Source organism: Salvia hispanica, chromosome 3, assembly GCF_023119035.1.
Source record: "Salvia hispanica cultivar TCC Black 2014 chromosome 3, UniMelb_Shisp_WGS_1.0, whole genome shotgun sequence".
Taxonomy (NCBI): domain Eukaryota; kingdom Viridiplantae; phylum Streptophyta; class Magnoliopsida; order Lamiales; family Lamiaceae; genus Salvia; species Salvia hispanica.
The window spans coordinates 49095291-49112593 of NC_062967.1; the positions used below are offsets into that span (position 1 = coordinate 49095291).

The 17303-nt window shown below is 36.1% G+C and overlaps 2 protein-coding genes across 3 annotated transcripts; one reads left to right on the plus strand and one right to left on the minus strand.

Moving 5' to 3' along the window:
- Positions 1 to 1967: 1967 nt before the first annotated feature.
- Positions 1968 to 10240, minus strand: LOC125213543 (puromycin-sensitive aminopeptidase). 2 transcript variants are annotated; one of them, XM_048114145.1, is made up of 33 exons: positions 10111 to 10240; positions 9086 to 9160; positions 8938 to 8982; positions 8693 to 8833; positions 8520 to 8595; positions 7675 to 7751; positions 7352 to 7465; positions 7158 to 7232; positions 6968 to 7075; positions 6681 to 6893; positions 6528 to 6589; positions 6402 to 6429; positions 6240 to 6326; positions 6106 to 6131; positions 5905 to 5968; positions 5737 to 5817; positions 5566 to 5613; positions 5405 to 5423; positions 5230 to 5234; positions 5112 to 5123; positions 4909 to 4965; positions 4696 to 4805; positions 4537 to 4617; positions 4274 to 4457; positions 3851 to 3999; positions 3630 to 3768; positions 3405 to 3551; positions 3211 to 3292; positions 2939 to 3114; positions 2639 to 2749; positions 2422 to 2538; positions 2242 to 2313; positions 1968 to 2151 (listed from the first exon to the last, which is right to left on the minus strand). In XM_048114145.1, exons 4-33 carry the CDS (start codon positions 8753 to 8755, stop codon positions 2071 to 2073), a joined length of 2664 nt encoding a protein of 887 aa, XP_047970102.1. In that variant the 5' UTR covers positions 8756 to 8833; positions 8938 to 8982; positions 9086 to 9160; positions 10111 to 10240; the 3' UTR covers positions 1968 to 2070. The 2 variants fall into 2 exon arrangements, with proteins under 2 accessions (XP_047970102.1, XP_047970101.1); XM_048114144.1 differs by lacking the exon at positions 10111 to 10240 and adding an exon at positions 9656 to 10019.
- Positions 10241 to 11416: 1176 nt separating this feature from the next.
- LOC125210394 lies at positions 11417 to 12028 on the plus strand. The gene is made up of 3 exons (XM_048109952.1): positions 11417 to 11450; positions 11512 to 11705; positions 11747 to 12028. Exons 1-3 carry the CDS (start codon positions 11417 to 11419, stop codon positions 12026 to 12028), a joined length of 510 nt encoding a protein of 169 aa, XP_047965909.1.
- The last annotated feature ends 5275 nt before the right edge of the window (positions 12029 to 17303 follow it).

Consider the following 17303-nt stretch of genomic DNA (forward strand, 5'->3'; position numbering starts at 1 on the left):
GATCACAATATTTGGAATATAATAATCATACAAAAAGTGCATACATTCATATGAATGCATTATTATTGGTAAAGAGTAATAATCATATTTGAAAAAAATTCTTCTTTTATCCTAATAATAATCATACAAAAAAATGCATAGATTTATATGAATACAGTACTATTTGGTAAAGAGTAATAACCATACCAGAAAAAAAATTCTTCTTTTTTTCATAGTATTCGTAATGCAACGGGAGAAAGTGAGAAAGTGAATTATAAGCTAGCCAATACTATAAAATAAGTATATGATAAAAAAGTATACATCGAATTGATGATATTATAGCAACATAATAGCCTTAGATTTACGTTGAAAATTGATTTATATATATACTTATTACTAACTTTTACGTTACAACATTAACAGTGAATGCCATTTTTATTACTTTTAAATGGGTCATGCATGAAGAGCCGTATAGGAATGCCATTTAAATTCAATTTATATTTTTTATATTGTATCGAATGTAAACGTATGAATGGGCATCACTATTGATTTGATTCATGGCACTCAAATTATTAATTTAAATATTGACTTTTTTAATGCAAGCTATTACTCCCTCCCTCCGTTTGCAAATAGATTTTTTCCGTTTTAGTCCGTCTGCGAATAGGAGTTCCGGTTCACTTTTATCATAAATGATAATAGGGTCTCACCTTCACGTAACTCATTACACTCCTATTTTATTTAAAACTAATATATACAAGTGAACCCCTATTCCACTAACTTTTTTTCTACCCATTTTTCTTAGCATTTCTTAAAATTAGTGTCGTCAATGAATGAGACTTCTAATGGCGGACGGAGGGGGAGTACTAATTAACCTATTATACTCATGTATTTCACCCGAATTACTAATTAACGGTCAATTTTTCATGATGGGCAGTTACAATATTAAATAGATGAATTATATACGACTTATTATGCTTTAATTATATAGTGGGGTGGATGATATAATTGTACTAAAATTTATAAATATTCAAAAGAAGGTCAAAACTCGTCTTTTATAGATGTATAGATTAATACTCCATCCGTCTCATTCTAATTGGAGCATTTCTATTCCAGCACGAAATTTATGTAGTGTTATTTTATGAGTTAAATAGAGATAGTAAAGTAAGAGAAAGAGACAAAGCAAATAGTCATTCCAAAAATAAAAATGGTTCACTTTCCTTCATATTTCTTATTTCTTAAATATTGATCACACATTGTACTACATTTTGAAATTCACTTTCCTTCATATTTCTTAAAATTCGTGTTGAATTCAAAATGAGTCTCCAAATGTCGAACACAGGGAGTAAGGAAAAAATAGTGGAACTAGTGAATTGTAAGATCCAGAGTAAGAGAGGAAAAAATAGTGGAAGTAGTGAATTGTAGGATCCACCTTATTAGTTATATGTAATAGGTTAAAAGCTTTCCATATTTAGACGTGGTCTAATTTTGGAAAACAACCCAAAATAGTAAAACTAATCTATTTTTATGAAATACTCACTCTGTCCCACAAGAATAATTAGTTATGCACTCTTTTATTTTTAATTCGTCCCACAAGAATATACATTTTAATTTTGGAAACTCTTTTCTATATGAAGGTGAAACTCATACTCTACTAACCATCCTTTAATTACATTTTTTTCTATCTCTACCTTACTCATCAATTGTACATCCATAAAATATGGGACGGAAGTATAATATTAATTTTTCTTAGATACAACCATTTGTTTTGTGTCTTTTCTAGCATGGTATTTCACCCTTTGTAAAACACTTTAAATCGAAATCTATTGTTGGCCATTGGCAACCAATACTTAGTATAATTACATCATTTTATACTAATAAACTTGTTATTAAATGTAGTTGGTTTCCTTCCTGCATAGAAATATATCCATGGTGATGTTTTGCAAAAATTTAAGCACGCCGTTATAAGCATACATATATGAATAGTAAGATTTAATAAGAAAACAAGCCTTCATCATATAGGAATCCTGTTATCGTCACTGTGAATCCAAGTAGAACATTGAATCAGAAAACAGACAAGTTTTAAAATGGGCATCAAGCAGCTAAACTTTTGGATGCAATCTCAAACACGTTCTCCGACAGCCCGTTCGCAGATAGTATCATTTCCAGTTGAGCCTGCCGGAATCAACAAGCAGTCAAATTTTAGTATAAGGCCAAAGGAGAACCAGAAATTCGAACATCTAAAATCGCGTTAGGCCACACTACCTTAGCAAGATTTTGCCTAGTTTCATCGTAGCGCTTCCACCTGGAGAAGGCTGATACCATTCTAGAAGCCACCTATTCAACGTGAAGCAAATTTTATGATAATCGTTGGAAGAGATCGACAAGGCACATGAAAGTTAATACATGATCAGTTTTGGGAGGAAAAGTTCGTCTTGAGCATACCTGAGGATTTATTTTGTCGAGCTGTACCACCAATTCTCCCAAAAATTTGTAGCCGGACCCATCTTTAGCGTGGAAGTTGACCGGTGATCCACAGAATCCTCCAATCAGTGAGTACACCTATTTGCAATTATATATATATTGTTATTGAAAGAAATGTGTTAGCTTTTTAAGAATGAAACTGTCGCGTGCTAAAGAAATAAACTTGGATTTCACTGACCTTGTTGGGATTACGCAAGTCAAAAGCGGGGTGGTCCAGCAGTTTACGAACATTTTCAACATTCCCGGGTACATTTGACATGGCTTGGAGGGCAAACCACTTATTTATGACCTGGAAACAGAAAAGATAACCACTTAACATTCGTAGATATCCTAAAAACTTAATGTTCGTAGCTGTCAGCGATTTCTAAGGTGCATTAAGTTTTTTATATCCATTTTGTCTTGTGTGTAGTCTCTTCCGTTTATAGCAAATAAAAATATAGACAAGCAAATCAAAGATTGTATCGGATGGCAAACATACCAAGTACTCATGTTGCCACTTGTTATAGAAATCAGCCAAAACATCATCCCGCACTTTACCGGGAATCTGATCAAGGGCTACCAGTGCTGCAAACTGTTCGGTCAAATTTGTAGCAGTTTTATATTCGTGCAAAGCAAGCTCCGTTATTTCTGCATCTTCAAGTGAGCCAAGATATGCTGCAGTAAAATAGTAGACATATTAGTAATCAACAAAGACAAAAGAGAAAAAGAAATAATGCAGCTGGCGTTAAGACAAGGCGAAAAAAGGCTCACCAAGGGCAGTATTTTTGAGAGCACGCCTCGACAGGTTTTGATGGTCAAACTCATAATTCACCGAGCTCCTATTGTTTTTCACCTGTAAAAGAATATGAAGTTATTCCATAAAAATATCAAGAAAGTAAAAGAAAATAATGAAAATGATCCACGCTTGTATATTATAATTAGATGCGTCCAAAATAACTGCATACTGTGATAAGTAGCTCATTTTTCAACTCAGAAGCAAGCTGCTTTCTGATGAAAGATCGAACAGCGTGGACGGCATCGGGGTCGGCAACTGCCATCATGTCCATGATTTCTCCTTCACCAGGCAGAGTTATTGCCTTTGCGATGAATTCCTGAATAGACATTAACAGAAAAATCAGTAAATTCACCTTTGATTCCCCAATCAACTGCAAGATATATTTCAAACACACCTTATCCAAGCTCGGGTCACAGAGTATGCTTTTGACTCCGTTTAGGAATTGTTGGTTAAGAACAAGCGGTTTGTTTTGTTGATAATCTGATACCAAGGTGAGCATCAATTTCCTCGCCAGCACCTGTCCCGCCTCCCAACTAAGGAAGCATGAGAGATGTCATATATTCTGCCAATACTTAAAAGGTAGTAATACACGTTCAATCTTTCTTGATAACATACCGGTTGAACTCATCGGAATCGTTAGCAAGAAGAAAGTAGAGATCAGCATCAGTGAGATCAGAATCCATGCGAACGGGAGCACTGTAACCCCTTAGAATAGATGGTACAGGGCGTTCTGGGATGTCATTGAACACAAATACTTCCTCTTTCTGCACGGAAAAGACAACTACTAGGTCAGTAAGAATATTGAAGAAGGATAAACAGTAACTTCATCAGCAAATCCTATATTAAACATTAGATATTAAAAGACGCAATAATAATGCGGATATGTTGCAATGTGAAGACACTAGTTAATCCACTGGCCTTAATGCTGTTTGACAAAACAATCCCAAACATCATAAGAATCATTCGTAGTAATTTTGACACATATCTAATAAATACATACTCAATAAGAGTTTTGTAATTTGTACGATTCCTACTAACCTTTGTGACTCTGAGGACCGTAGTGTGAGCTGGTTGACCGCTGTTTGAAATACTCTCCAACATCCCGTCATGGTAAACTGAGGATAGAGGAATGTCCTTGCCATCGGATCCAAGCAGGCCCAAGGCCACGGGAATAAACATGGGTTCTTTAACAGGTTGACCCGGGGTTGGGGGGACCTCTTGACTGCAGGGTAATCATGTTAGGTCACACATCCAGTAGTAAGAAATAAATTTCCAGCGCAAATCATGAGAATAGATCATACCTAAACTTGAGAGAATAAGTTTTTGCCTCAGCATTATAGTTGGAAACAACGTTGAGACGAGGAGTCCCAGCTTGGGAGTACCTGAAATATTCAGTTTGAAGAACTTAACCACCAGAAATTAGTAATTATTGAAATTGCATCAGCTCCCTTGTGACATACCATAGCAAGAAATTGGAAAAATCAGCACCATTTGCATCTCTCATAGCGGCAAAGAAATCTTCACACGTCACAGCTTGTCCATCATGCCTCTTGAAATATAGATCCATACCCTAAAGATAAAGAGAAACTCCAGTTCTGTTATCTGTATAAAAGATGAGAAGTGGAAAGAAAATTAACTTATTGTTATAAGCCAAGCATCAGGGTTTAACCAACCTTTCTAAATCCTTGAGCTCCCAACAAGGTTTTGTACATCCTAACCACTTCTGCTCCCTAAAACAGAAATATGAGATAAGTTATGAATAAGATAGCAACAGTCTAGTCCTCTGAAAGCCAATGTTCATAAAAGCACATGGAATTCGAGTATTAACACCACTCCTTAGCCAAGAACAAACTCGTCAACAAGGGAAAAAACCAACCTTCTCGTATACCTGTCAGTTAAGAAATCAAGAAAAAACAAAGTCAGTACTTTATACAATTTCAGAAAAAATTTAGAGGGAAACAAGGGACAGGTGATAAAAATTGCTCTAGGCATACCGTGACTGCAAATTATCGAGTAAGGCCACCAATCAGATCCATAGCATCAGTAAAGCAACAGCCAAAATAATACCAAAAAAAAAAAAAACAGAGATCATAAAAAAGTGAATAATATAAAATGAAACGACATGCCAAGGAAACTTCTATTATCAAATAATGGAAACAAAGCAGTCACCTGTGTAGAAGTTATCCATCTGCCCATAAAATAAAAAGGGAAAATGTATATTAGCTTAATTTCCAAATAAATGGGGCTTGCAGTCTAGCACAACCTTCACAGATACAAATTATTAAATGCGAAAGTTTCAGTGACAGATGAGGACAAAGAGAGAATTTAACCTTAATATACGAGTGGGGACGCACGGGATGAGCCATGGGCCCAGCATCCTGGAAAATTAAGATAATGGATTGTGAATACAAGGTAAGAATAGTCGAACTGAAAACTGTCGTGATGCATGCCACTGCATTAATACTAAATGAGAAACAATTGGACAAGATTGCTCCCCGCACCTGCGGGAACTGATACGAGCGAAGCTTTGAAACATCAGCTATCCGTTTTACTGGACGGCTTCCCATATCAGATGAAAATTCCTGCAAGCGAGAGTCAGTGAAAACAAATATTTATGTAAATGATACCAACATAATGGTAATTTCCTTTCCAGCTAGTATGTAGCCCACCTGATCCCGGAACACAGTGAGACCTTCCTTTAAACTAAGCTGGAACCAATCTCGGCACGTCACTCTGAAATTTACGTTAATATCAATTTGAGTTTTGACTTACATGCCAATTTAGCACAACATAAGGCCACAATAAAAAGTACACGGAGAATAAGAAAATAAATAAGTATAATACAAACACAATAGGAAACATATGCTTACCGGTTTCCTGTCCAGTTGTGAAAATACTGCAAATGCAGGCACATGATCAATACAACTTCAAACAGGAGGAAAGAGAAAAGAGAACTTAATCCAAAAAAAAAGCTCAATCAACTACTCATGCAAAGATGACACACCTCATGCCCAATCACACCCAATATGGCGGCATAATCGGCATCTGTGGCAGTTTCGGGAGATGCCAAGACAAGTTTGGAGTTAAAGATCTGCCCAAAGAATATTACAATTTAGAACTATAAACAATCTTAAATAATCAAATAATGTCATAACATTATACATACATTCAAACTCTTATTTTCCATAGCACCCCTGTCAATCAGCACAACAAATCAGATTTAGTAATATGAAAAAATATACTAGTAGATATCTGAAGGATGAAAAATCCAGCAACAAAAATATGAACTAACATATTAAAATCTGGAACAGCTACAACATTAAAGAGGTCCAGGTCATATTCAAGCCCAAAAACCTATATAGAAGAAAAGGAACAATATTAAATTCTAAAGTTATTTGAGCCAATTAAAAACACCAAAAACACTACACTAAGATGAGATGTTTACATCTTCATCCCATTTCATAGCTGCTTTCAATGAATACATGGCATGAGCTGTCTTTGGTAGATCTTGTGCAGGGGTCCAGATTCTGAGTGACACCTTTCGGCCAGAACGAGTTATGAATGTATCATCTCTGCTTTCCAACTGTCCTGCAACTAATGCAAAAAGATAGCATGGTTTCACAAAAGGGTCCTCCCATACAGCAAAATGTCTCCCTCCCTGCATTAATGCATCTTGAGCTTCAGATGAAATAGTTTGTAAGAATTTCCAATCACAAGGAAGAAAAAAATTACCTCCAAATCTCCTTGCTCTATCAGGTTCCCATTGGACAATAAGACAGGGTACAATGACTTGTCACCCTCAATACGACAAGTGTACTTCGCCATGATATCAGGGCGATCCTAAAATTTTAGCCACAAATCAGATGGATGCTCAGGAAAAGATGAACAATCATCAAAGCTGCATAAGTATTAGATACAATACCTGATAGTACGTAATTTTGCGGAAACCTTCCGCCTCACACTGGGTGCAGAAGTTCCCTGATGATTTATAGAGCCCCTGCATCAAGTATAATTCATCAGAGTGGAATAGAAATCAAAGCAACTATACATCCCTGCAAGACATCAGTATAGTTGTTTTGTGGAACAAAATGATTAATATAAAGTCCAGGTACTAACCTCTAGAGATGTGTTCTTCTGTGGGCAAATTTCAGTGACAATCTCGAGAGTAAATTTACCACTTGGAGGAGAGGAAAGCGTCAGATGCCGTGAATCAACATGGAAATCATCTCCCTGAAACAAATAGAACTCATTGACAGGTGACAGATAAGCGAGACAAGGACCCGGAAATAAGTTACAGCAAATAATATGTAAGGTGGTTGGAAATATTTAAGCACTGAAAACTAAAATGGAATAAGGACGACCGTACACTATAGGCATGACCTAGGGAAATAAATGCTACTTTGCACAAAGGTTAGGAAATAAATATATCCACCATATACCTTCACATCCTCTCCATTCACCTTCAACACAATCAGTTTCAGATCTGCCCCATCCAAGACTAAAGGTGCTGAACAACCTGCAGGATCAAATGAAGATGCAACTTATATTTAAATGATTGTCAAGGACTCGGTAGAGACAGATTCTAGCACCAGAACTGAACATGAAAATTAAGTAATTAACTGATACACATATCTGAGGTGTTCAGATAGGAGAAATACTTTGAAAGACACTTAAATTGGAATTCCTATTGGTTGCAACAAGTGAGCAAATGACTAAATTTTTTACCTTCGCATTTTCAGTTTTAGCCTCATCACAGATTCACAGTGCCTCAGAATTCAGATACGTTCAAAATTGATATTAGAGAAACATTAATCTAATCGGGATATATATAGTAACTAATAAGCCCAATTTCATTTTATAATAGCAATTAACTCTCATGTTTTAGTTCTTATGGAGTGTCATTCAATTATATCAAGAGAAATTGCAGCGTATTCTGGTCATGGTCACAGATCAACCTAATCCATGAAAAATTCCACCCTTGATGGATCTAATGGAAATCGGTCCATCTTGGAAGTGATCAGAAAAGGTCAGCCTGAACACCTAGGTGGCTTAAAGTATATGACATCGAGTCACATGTAAATTGGCAAGTAAGATCTTAAACTATCTGAATCGTGATTCTTTGATATCATTTGTAGAAAATTTGAAGGCACTGATCAGATAATTTCACCTTGAACACTAACAAACTCCATATTAGAAATTTCCTTCTACCTTTCTGGCATCAATTCCCACCCAACAAACAGTCACAGACAAAAATACATTTATAACAAAAAGAAATAGAAAGTACCTTCAACCCTGGGAGACACAAAAATTTTGGAAAAAACTAAAGTTGTTTCCTCGCCCAACTGAAAATTCAAATCCACCTATGACGAAACATATCATTGATTAGAAGATTGCTAAAATCATATTTTGTAAAACTAGGAATATCTTGTCCAGAAACCAAGACATGAATGTAATTACCTTTTCAAAGAAATAATCTGGTTCTTTGTAATCCTTCAGAAATATCTCTTTTGGTGCATCCATATTAGTTTCTTCGGCTTGCTTCGGTAGTGGTTCTGTTGCCACAGAGCAGATGAACCTCCTTCCAATATTTCTAGGCCTCTACCAAGAGGAATCAAAAGCTCATTTAAAATATGCTTGTAGTTATTAATGAAACAATGTCAGAGTTTAGGGAAGACTATAATCTTTACAAGAAGTGGCCTTACAGGCAGTGAGTAATATGGTGTCTGACAATTTCTCCGATTGATATTCTATTGAAAACAAAAAATAGAAAGTTTAAAGAACCCATGCCATGAACTTTAACAGAGAAACTAAAGTATAGAAGAGTGATATAACATCTGAAAATATGCAAACCTCAGAGCACAGAAATGGTCTGTATCTAAAAACTTTCTTTACCGAATTGCCAGTCACACGGACGCTCTGTCGTAGCTGAAACCAAAGATGCTTGTTAAAACAAGCTACACACATCATGGATGCATTATACTTCTTGATGCTAACTAACAGAAAATAGATACATATAAAGCTGTAAACAAAATCCACAAGACAGACAAACTATTCGCAAAACTTTATGAATTCACCAAGAAACAACATAAACTACAAAGTAAATGCACTTACTTCCTTAATGGATTTAAAAACATAATTTATACATATATAGAGAAAAAATATGGTTTTTAACATCTACTACAAATTATAGTTCTAGTTGATTAGTAGTTGTTGCTAATTTCTTAAATATCTATATCATTAAAATATAAATATTTTATAGTTCCACCTAGGAGTGCTCAAATGGAAACATTATGCCAAAAAGATACTATCAAATAATCAACAATTCAATGACAGTTCGTACAGCATCAAACCATAACTTGTGTACTATAACACATGCACATAGTGAGAGAGAATGAGAGGATTAAGGGAGAAAGTAGTCACAGGTGCAGAGGAGACCAAACCCAAGAGGCATGTCTTCGACAAGCTAGAAGCTTTGCAGGGTAGAATCAATCGTGACATCTTACAATCACAAAACTTTGAATCCTAAATAATCTAATTTTAATAAAGATAATCAAAATACCAATTTGAAGGTCAAATCTGTATAAACCCTTAAAAGAGTTCGATTATTTTCGACAAGTTCTGTGATTTACGAGAAAAGATTCAAGCTTCCACCTAAATAAAATCGACAGCTCAAAACTAGAAAACTTCAATAAAAAGGCAAATCAGCTAAAGAAATCCGTTGAGATGAAATGAGGGTTGAGTGGTAAAGAGAGTGTAATATATCTCACATATATTAGTGTTACAAAGGGTTCAAATTATCTGACGAATAATAACTTTTGAAATACAGAACTAAATGAAATTTGAATCGAAATTGACGCTCTTCTACACTCTTTTACCTTGGAATTTTGTGGACGAAATCAAAGATCTGAGATGACTGATAAGCAGAAGATCTCAAAGCAAAAACACCTTATTATATGTGTTTACCTAGATGGAAAACAATGGAAAACCAAATAGTCAAAATAAAAGATAATGCTATCTTTGAGATTTTATTTAAAAACATTAATTTATCGTAAAAAATCCCATATTAGATTTGTTTTTAAATAAATAAAAAGGATACCGCTCCTTATTAACACAGCCCAGATATTTTATTGATAATTTGCGGGATTATATTTCTATTTTCTATTTTCTATTTTCTATTTTTAGTTTCCAGATAATGTTTTCAATAGAATTATTTTTTACGCTTCAATTGTAAGTATTGAAAAAAAAAACCGTCATAGGCATAATGGGATTTAAGCCCATTTACATTATCTTAGGCGGAAAAAAGCCCATTTACATTTCAAACAATTAATCGCCAATATTGACGTCAAATATCATCAAATTTTTCAAAAAAAAATTCACATATTTTGAACTTAGCATATAATATCACGAATTTAAAAGCATCAGCAGCGGTGCTCTTGCACAAGAGCACTCGTCACTCGTCGTGCCGTCGGCACGGCCCTATCCCTGTTTCGATAGCAAGAGAATGCAAGAGCACCGCCGTGCCGAAGAGTAGGGCGACGTGGCACTTCTTGATTCGCCAACGGCACTTCTGTTGGAATTTCCATTTTTAAAAATTGAAAATAATTCCAAAAATTTTTTAAAAAAATGGATTCTCAAAAATATAGCCGTTCTTTTGAATTTTTTTTAATCACAAAATCATCTATAAATACACACATTCATCATCCATTTTTCACATCAAATTATCTCTCACTCATACTTCTCTCATATTTTTTCATACAAATCACCTATATCTCTCTCTCACTCAAACATTATTTAAATTCAAAAATGGATAGGAACGATATCATTGCGGAAGCGAAGCGCGAAGAACAAGAATACCATCAACAATATCGTGTCGCCTATGTAGCCGCCGGTGCCCCCACCCCTCCTCCTCGACCAACGAAATCAAATTGCCGCTACATCTCTCTTGACTGAGAGGGAGCCCGCGAAAGGCTCGTTGACGACTATTTTTTCGACAAGCCGTTGTTTCCGACAGATTACTTCTGGCGCCGTTTCTGCATGTCAAAATGCTTGTTTATGTGTATTGTCAACACATTGTCCGCTCGTGTTGAATACATCCAATCACGTAAAGACGCAACCGGTCAGCAAAGTCTCTCGGCGTTGCAGAAGTGTACTTGTGCCCTCCGACAACTTGCTACCTGGCAAATGGTTGATATGCTCGACGAGTATTTGCATGTGGGTGAGTCAACTGGAATCCTATGCCCAAAAATTTGTTGCGTCGGCATTCGTTCTACTTTCAGTGAGGAATTCATTCGGGCACCCACAACCGAAGATTGTCAACGGTTGCTTCATCTTCACGAAACAGCCCACGGATTTCCTTGTATGCTTGACAGCATTGACTGCATGCATTGGAGGTGGAAGAATTGCTGAATGCTTGGAGGGGGCAACACTTAAGCGGCAACAAAGGCGGCGGCCAACGCTTATCCTTGAAGCGGTCGCTGACTACCGCCTATGGATTTGGTATGCATATTTCAGTGTGGCCAATCCAACAACGACTTGAACGTGCTCTATTCTTCACCCCTCTTCAATGATCCTTTGAATGGTGTAGCACCGGTGATCGAATTCACCGTCAACGGAAATCCATACCACATGGTGTACTATCTCGCCAATGGTATCTTTCCAAGGTGGCCGACTTTCGTGAAGACGCTCAACATGCCGCAAGACCCGAAACAGGTTCTTTATGTGCAACGTCAAGAGGCTGCTCGGAAAGTCGTCGAAAAACTTTTGGGGTCCTTCAAGCCCGATTCAACATTGTGAAGACCCCGTCTCGGTTGTGATACACAAAGAATATTGCCGATATTATGTACACGTGTATTATCTTGCACAACATGATTACAGCAGACGAAGGACCGACGACGGCTAACTTTTTTGACGAGGATGAAGCCGGAAGCTCAACTGCAAGGTCTTCCCCACGCCGAGGTGTGTATACAACGGTGCGCAAGAGGATCGAAAGAAGACACATAATGCACGATACCAAAGCCCACATTGAGCTACAAGAAGACCTAATGAAATACATTTGGGCGAAATTCGACCATGAGTAGTGGGCTTTTTAAATTTTTTGCATTTAATTTTCTAATTTTTATTTTTTAGGATTTTAATTATGTAATTTTTAATTTTTTAGTAATTTGTAATAGTATTTCGGGTATTTTTAATGCATTTTAATGGGTGTTGTGCTCTTGCGGAAGAGTGATAGGATAAACCTCCTATTGAGTTGATCGGCGTTCGTAGATCGGCAATCGATAAATACTTGTCGTGGGCGAGTGCTCGACTCGCCCGTCAAGCAAGACGGTTTTCTCACTTTGGAGAAGCCAATGAACGATAAAATAATATTGACATTCTTGATTGATTTCAAATGATTACAATGACTCCTATTTATAATGCTAATAACTAACTTTATGAACAAGAAAACAAAGATATGGAAAATATATTTGAATCCCTGAAATATCAAAACAAAATATGAAATATGCTCGTATCAACTCCCCCACGGTTGAAATCCACCTTGTCCTCAAGGTGGGAACTTCGACACAATGAAGAGAGTCGAAAACATCAGCTTTGGCGGGCTATTGGCGGTGTGATGTTGGGCTGCAGAAGTATGGTTGTCCGGCGGCTAGAGCTCGGTGGACAGGCGGGACTAGGCAACCAAATCTGGTGCTATGCGCGGAACATCTTCCGTCGGGTAGCGGCGCAGCTTTGGTTTGAGATGGTGAGAAGGCTTAACTAGTTGTTGTGCGCGGGTAGATTCCCGTTGGGCAGCGACATGGCTGTGATTTGATCGGTGTTTTGGAGGGTGAGCTATCAATTAAAGCACCAATTTGATAGGATAAACCTCTTATCGGGTTGATTGGCGTCCTTAGATCGGCGATCGATAAATACCTGTCGCGGGTGAGTGCCCGACTCGCCCGTCAAGCAAAACGGTTTTCTCACTTTGGAGAAGCCAATGGAACGATAAAATAATATTGTTATTCTTGATTGATTTCAAATTATTACAATGACTCCTATTTATAATGCTAATAACTGACTTAATGAACAAGGAAACAAAGATATGGAATATATATGTGAATCCATAAAATATCTAAACAAAATATGAAATATGCTCGTATCAAATGACTGAAAATGGGTCCGGGCCCACATCCAAAGAGCATGGATGTGGATGCTCTAAATAGTTGTTGAATATATCCTGCTTGCGACAAAATTAACTACATTAAAATTAGAAAGATGAAAAGAGAGTAAATTACGAGAGAGGATAAAATTTTTGAAATAAAAAAAATACTCAACTACCTTGGGCTTGGGACAATCAATAAAAAAAAGGAATACAAGACTATCTTGTGAGGACTTAGTCATACTATACGCTCCAACCGTGCTTTTCATACGTTTATTATTCCATATATCTTTCATATCTTGCATTATTATTTAGTACTCCCTTCGTCCCTAAAAATTTGTCACCTATTTCCTTTTTTGTCCATCCCTAAAAAGTTGTCACCTTTCACTTTTACCATTTTTAGTAGTGGACCCCATATTCCACTAACTCATTCTCACTCACATTTTATTATAAAACTAATATAAAAGTAAGACTAACATGCCCCATTAATATAATATGTGTATTTTAAAGTACTACTTTTGTCCCCATTAGTATTTTAATATAAAAACCTCTATTGCCCCATTTGGAAAAAAATGAAAAGTCAGACATGTAATTCGGAATACTATTTAATAAAACCTAGTTATTTTTGGAAAAAGAAGCAAAAAGTCATTGAGTGTTAAAATACCTAAAGCTCTGGAACTTGTAGAAAAAAAGCAAAAGAAAAATTATACGGGTTGTTGAGAAAATATACAATTCTTTGCCCCCTCTTGTACAATTTTCTGGCTCCGCCCCTGCACATTCCACCAACTTTTTTAACTCACTTTCTATTACATTTCTTAAAATCCGTGCCGGGTCAAATGGTGACAAATTATGGGGGACGGAGGGAGTAGCATTATTTAGTTAGATATTTAGGGATTACATATCGTTTCCATATCTTTGTCTTGCGAGCGACGTTTCTTTGCTACTTTCTCTAAGGCCATGTTTGTTTAACAGGATTGTGGTGTGAGAAATTAATCTGATTCTAAAATTTTAAATTTTTGTGTTTGGAGAAAATATGCAAAGTAAAATGATTCATAATTGTTAAATTAATGTGTTTGGTTGAATTATAAGAAATTAAGGAAAGTAATCAGATTCCTAAAATCAGGGAATTTAATATAAAATATGGGGATTCTTATTCCTTGGCTAAACCTAAGTATTCTTTTTCCGTAATCTAGGATTTTAAAAGAACGATTTTTCTCACGCCTTATGAACGATTTTCTATCATGCCTCCACTCTGCCGCTATGCATCTCTCGTCTCTGTGCGTAATTTTCATTCTTTCATATTTGCTTTCTCTGTATATTATATTCTCATAGATTAATTATAGTACAATTCCTTCTTCAAGCTTTCATGGAATTAACAATTCCTTCTTCAAGCTTTCATGGAGTTAACAATTTAAAGTGAAATCCCTAATTAGTTGCAGTAGTATAAGAGCACTCCCAATGCACTCGGCGTTAAATCCGGCGTTTTATCGCCGATTATCGCCGAAAATTCGCCGGCAATGGGGAGGAATCGGCGATAATCCGGCGTTAATTCGGTAATTCTACCGAATTAACGCCGAATCCCGAAAATTCGCCGGATTATCGCCGACCACTGTGGGCGATAATCCGGCGATAAAAATAGTTTTTTTTTTTTTTTTAATTTCCCCCCTATAAATTTAAAATTTAATAATTAATTTAAAATAATTTCCCCCCTATTTTTTTTTTAATTTTCGTCGTTGTAATTTTTTACTCGTGTTTAATACAACGAACTTTATTACTATTATTTGTCTTGTCTTATAAATTAGCTAGCTTTATTATATACAAAAATAAAACAATTAAATTAGTAATGATGTAAAAATGAAATGTTGAGTTAGGGAGAAATAAGGGAGAAACCATTGGAGCAGTTGGCTAAAAGTTGGCTAAAAACTGGGGATAAATTTTGGTGCTGATGTGGCGCTGATGTGGCAGGAGTTAGGGAGAAATAAGGGAGTTTTTAGGGAGAGCATTGGGAGTGCTCTAATGAGTAATTCTAACATTAATAAAGAGAATTGCGTCATATCCATGAAGATGAAAAAAGCAATAGGATATCATATATTTTACCGGATTTTTGTTTTGCAATATTTTTTTTGTTATTTGCTTAAGTTTCAACCAAACACATGAATTATATTTTACTGGATTCATATTTTTAAGAATCACATTCCTCGGAATCATAAATCCTAAGAATCATAATCCCATAAATCATAATTCTAGAAATTAAAATCTAAGTATCATTTCCCTGACAACTTTACTTTCCTGTCAAACAAACAAGTCCTATTTCAGCTTCTCTGATCCACCATCAACCCACATATTAATTTCTTGATATTCTTAAGACTCCGTAAACTTCTTCGTCCCATTAAATCCACCAATCTCTTCCTTTTGTACTTAAAAAAGAAAAGTGCAATTGCAATCTGTTGTAATCAAGATTCAATCTTATAACCCTTTAATTACAAATCCACCAATCTCTTCCTTTTGTACTTAAAGAAATGCGCAATTGCAATATGTTTTAATCAAGATTCGACCTGTTAACCCTTTAACTACATCTAGATTTATTCCTCTTCGGTGAGACGAGTAATGTAAGGGTGGTGAGGACACTTCATCGGCTTAACATGGACAAAATATAGGCGTGAGTGATGACATGAGCTTGTTGGTTGATGAGATAGAGGTACAGATGCCCAAGGTTTTCGTTTCGGGCGGTTAATCGCGGAACCGTAACCGGCGGTTCCAGTTCCGAACCGGAACCGTGAGATTTAAATCGAACCGAAACCGTCACTTTAGGAACCGTGGTTCAGTTTAGGTTCCAAATTTTCGGAACCGAAACCGTGCCGGAACTGTCGGTTCTGGGCCGGAACCGCGAAAAACCGCGGGAAAACTGTGAAAACGAGCTGAAACTGCCAAAAACAGCCGGAAACCGGCGGTTTGGAACCGTGAAAAACCGCAAAAAACCGGCGGTTCCGAACCGTAACCGTAACCGCCGGTTTTGAAACCGGAACCGGAACCGTGAAATACCCTCGCGGTTCGGTTCCGGTTCAACAATTTCCATAACCAGAACCGGCGGTTCCGATACCATGGGCATCTCTAGATAGAGGGTTTGGTTTTTGTGGCTATGAAGAGGATGAAATGGTCTATTGCGGGCGTAGTAGCTTGGTTTAGATTGAGCAACGACGTTGGTCATATTTAAATTTTTTTGCTAGAATCTAAAGTTTTAAAATTTAAGAATAAAACTGTCATCTAAATGAGAAATAAGGAAAGATGTACATTGAATAAGAAAAGATCACTTGCACTAGTATGAGAACCTATTTACAATGAATAAGACTTTAACGACATACTATGTCAAACTAGAGAAATGTCCAACTTATTAATCAAAATCAATACATTTTTGTTCTAAGTGCGTCTTCGATTTGAATACTACATCTCCACTAAAATTTTCCTATCTTGAAATGTCCCTAAATATATATGGTTGGGTTTTATTTAAAAATTAATTAAATAAAAAATTTTGTAGTACTATAGTTTTTGTGAAAGTATAGTAAGGAAAAATTAATAAAGATAAATCTAATAATTATACATACTTTACTTACTTTCTTTTCCAAAGAAAAATAAATTTTTTGAAAATATAAAACATGATCTCTTAATTTCAATATTTTTATTATTGAGTATTCAATTTTACTGACACCATGCCCAACTTCGATTGCTTATCCACGGCATCACCATCTTTTTTTGCTTAATTCAGTAATTCTTCTCGACCCTTGCAGTGAAAAATCTCCCCTAACCGTTTGCCAAATCACAAAATCCATCTTTGTGTTTGTACTATTCACAAACACAAAAAAGTTAGAAATTGCATTCAAAGTTGCGTGAAGAGAAGTGGACAAAACGAGAAAAAGTTAGCGGCGCAAGCAACTG

What these genes read in the sequence shown, in the direction of transcription:
- LOC125213543 (XM_048114144.1), bottom strand. Translation starts at nt 9,733, where the DNA reads ATGTCACGATTGATTCTACCCTGCAAAGCTTCTAGCTTGTCGAAGACA. An exon ending in TGTGTCTCCCAGGGTTGAAG is followed by an intron (nt 7,752 to 8,519) that starts GTACTTTCTATT and finishes TTGATCCTGCAG; the next exon opens with GTTGTTCAGCACCTTTAGTC. An exon ending in TCACTGTGTTCCGGGATCAG is followed by an intron (nt 5,818 to 5,904) that starts GTGGGCTACATA and finishes TCTCGCTTGCAG; the next exon opens with GAATTTTCATCTGATATGGG.
- LOC125210394 (XM_048109952.1), top strand. Translation starts at nt 11,417, where the DNA reads ATGGTTGATATGCTCGACGAGTATTTGCATGTGG. An exon ending in CGACGAGTATTTGCATGTGG is followed by an intron (nt 11,451 to 11,511) that starts GTGAGTCAACTG and finishes TTCTACTTTCAG; the next exon opens with TGAGGAATTCATTCGGGCAC. An exon ending in CAACGCTTATCCTTGAAGCG is followed by an intron (nt 11,706 to 11,746) that starts GTCGCTGACTAC and finishes TGCATATTTCAG; the next exon opens with TGTGGCCAATCCAACAACGA.